Consider the following 2,500-nt stretch of genomic DNA (forward strand, 5'->3'; position numbering starts at 1 on the left):
TCCTGCTGGTGCTAGAAGAAAGTGGTGCCATCCAGTTTTTGGATGTGAGTTGAAACCCATTTTGCTTAATATTACAGCAGTTATAATAATTATAACTGTAATTGTCAACATTACTCACTTATTGCTTATAGCACAATGAAATAACATAGTGATCCAAAATCCCTGAAAGTCATGACGCCCATCGTCAGGCAAGAGCTCCTGCATCATGTATGACGAAAAAACATGTCACCCTTTGTTAACGGCTTAAATCAAGTGGTCCAGTATGGTTATGCATCATGGTGGAGAGGCACTGCACCCAACCTCCAGTCTAAAGAGGGGCATCCTCTCCAGGCAAACCTCCTTGGATATACGCTTCTGCTGCCCAGCATCTCTAGTGATCTAATCATTTCTTTGTGTCCATAAGCTATATGTTAGAGTGAGCCTTTGGCCTCCTTCACTCAGGGTTTGACCTTTCAGAAATTTCTGTTTGGGAAGGTCATCAGTAGCAAAATGTGTTGTGTGTTATATCCACCATCCATGTAAACTTCAGACTTGCTACTTGGATTTCTAGTTTTGACTTAGATGCTGCCAATTAAGGAGGAAGAACACATCCTTGCATCAACACTATAAATACAGGAAGGAATGAAGATGCACCCCTTGCTACGAAAAGAATTCTTATGAGTAATCTTCATTAGAACTTGTGAACCAAAAGTTCTGTTAATTTGGAATGTAGAATTGTCTTAGAGGATAAAGCTAAGTAAATTGAAGAAATGTATATGTGAATAATTACAAGAGATATGTCAAGGGCAGAATTTGTTTTAAAAACAGGTTAAATAATACCCATTGACAGAATGAGAGAGATGGAACAGTGTTGACTCATTACAGAAATTTAAGTCAAAACTGGAGAATGATGTTTACCATTCTGCGATGAATATTTCTGTGGGGTCGGTTCACTTTCTTACTACAGTTTTCCTCTTGTTATAAGTTGTTTATTCCTTCATTTATAATGGATTATTATACCAAATGCTATTTAGTATATTTATAGACTCATATTTTATACCATAAGTCTGGAAAATAATAGAGAACACACAACTTAAGATGCCCAATGCAAGCTTAATATTTTAAGATGTGGCCTGTTTGGAAGGATTAAGGGAAAGGATCTAACCAATTAGTCACTTATTTGGTGTGAACACAGGTTGTCCTTAATAGTGTTTTGATAACAGTTGATAACTGTTTTGATGTTTTGTCAGACATTGACATGCAAGCTTAATGAATTAGTTGCCTTCACCTGTCTAGGTAATAATGACCAGACTTTCTCCTACTTACAAAACTCTCCCAAACAATAGATGTATTGATGCCAGTGATACCTCACTGATCAGCTCATTTTCCTTGTCTTTGACTTGGCCATCACTGCAGATGTTGGCAAGGTTTTATTAGTGGCACCTCAATATCTGCAACTGACAGCTGTTTACTGTGAGGTTTTGCAGGTACTGCTCTTCACTGCATTGATTCTTTATCCATAAAATGTTCACCACTGGCTCTGAGGACTAGACCTAATTTTTAACCTACACAGTATGGCAAAATTGTCCACCATGAAGCTGATTTATGATGAATGTGTGTGAAGAACATAAGGATTCAGGGACTTTTCCCCTATGAATCCTTCATAGAGAATCCCCTTTACTCAGACAGCTTCCCATTATCACTATCTACAAATCATGGATATGATTATCAGTAGGGAGTGTTTTTATTAATTTTATGAGTTAGCACAAACGCTTCAAAAGGATTGTATATATGTGCAAGATGAACTGCAAGGTCTTAGAAATATCAATTTACATAGAGCTGCATAAGCTACTATTCTGTTTGAATAGAGCACCTCATTTTTTTCCCTCTTTCCTTTACAGATTGAGCAGGTGTTGGTTATTGCAGGTGTTCATAGTGAGAGATTTGATCACATTATGGCAAATTTGGCTACACTTTTTAAGGTATGTTTTTAGTTTGTAAGAAAATGTATATTATGTTAAGGTTTAATGATACCATTTTTTGGCAATTAAAATAGGGTTCTATGTATATATAAAATATGTATATAAACTTTATTATTGAAATATTATTCTTATTATTTTAGAAATCTCTGGAACCTTGGCATTCACTTTTGTTTTTTATATGTATTATTTCAGAATTAAAATAATGAATGGTTTGACATGAGAACTTGCATTATAGAAGTTACAAATGTTTAAGTTATAATCTATCTTTTCCACTTTAAGATAATTGAAACCAATGTTAGATACAAGAGACTTATGATTGTAATTGAATCGGCACTTTGCTTTGAATTTCAGGTGAACACATTGATTCCCATGCCAGTTATCTTGTTGTGTAAAGGCAGCTTAATATGGCTGCTGAGTCCTGGCAATCACAGAATACTGGTTGAGAAGGATGTGATTCTGAACTCAAAGAGATCATGGTGTGGTCTGATACCCCTTGGTCATCCGGCTGTCGTCACAACCTCTGGTTTGAAATGGAATCT

General features: G+C 35.8%; 1 protein-coding gene across 1 annotated transcript in view; it reads left to right on the forward strand.

The window, feature by feature from the left end:
- LOC122258754 (thiamine pyrophosphokinase 1) overlaps window positions 1-2,500 on the forward strand; it is a 6,983-nt gene that overhangs the window by 1,451 nt on the left and 3,032 nt on the right. Inside the window, exons 2-3 of the mRNA XM_086548351.1 lie at window positions 1,881-1,961; window positions 2,313-2,500. The exon at window positions 2,313-2,500 is cut by the window's right edge and continues 2 nt beyond it. Coding sequence (XP_086404477.1) covers window positions 1,881-1,961; window positions 2,313-2,500 — 269 coding nt within the window. The remainder of the gene's footprint in view (window positions 1-1,880; window positions 1,962-2,312) is intronic.

Source organism: Penaeus japonicus, unplaced genomic scaffold (assembly GCF_977035675.1).
Source record: "Penaeus japonicus unplaced genomic scaffold, GWHDUDI00000001_assembly GWHDUDI00000020, whole genome shotgun sequence".
NCBI lineage: Eukaryota > Metazoa > Arthropoda > Malacostraca > Decapoda > Penaeidae > Penaeus > Penaeus japonicus.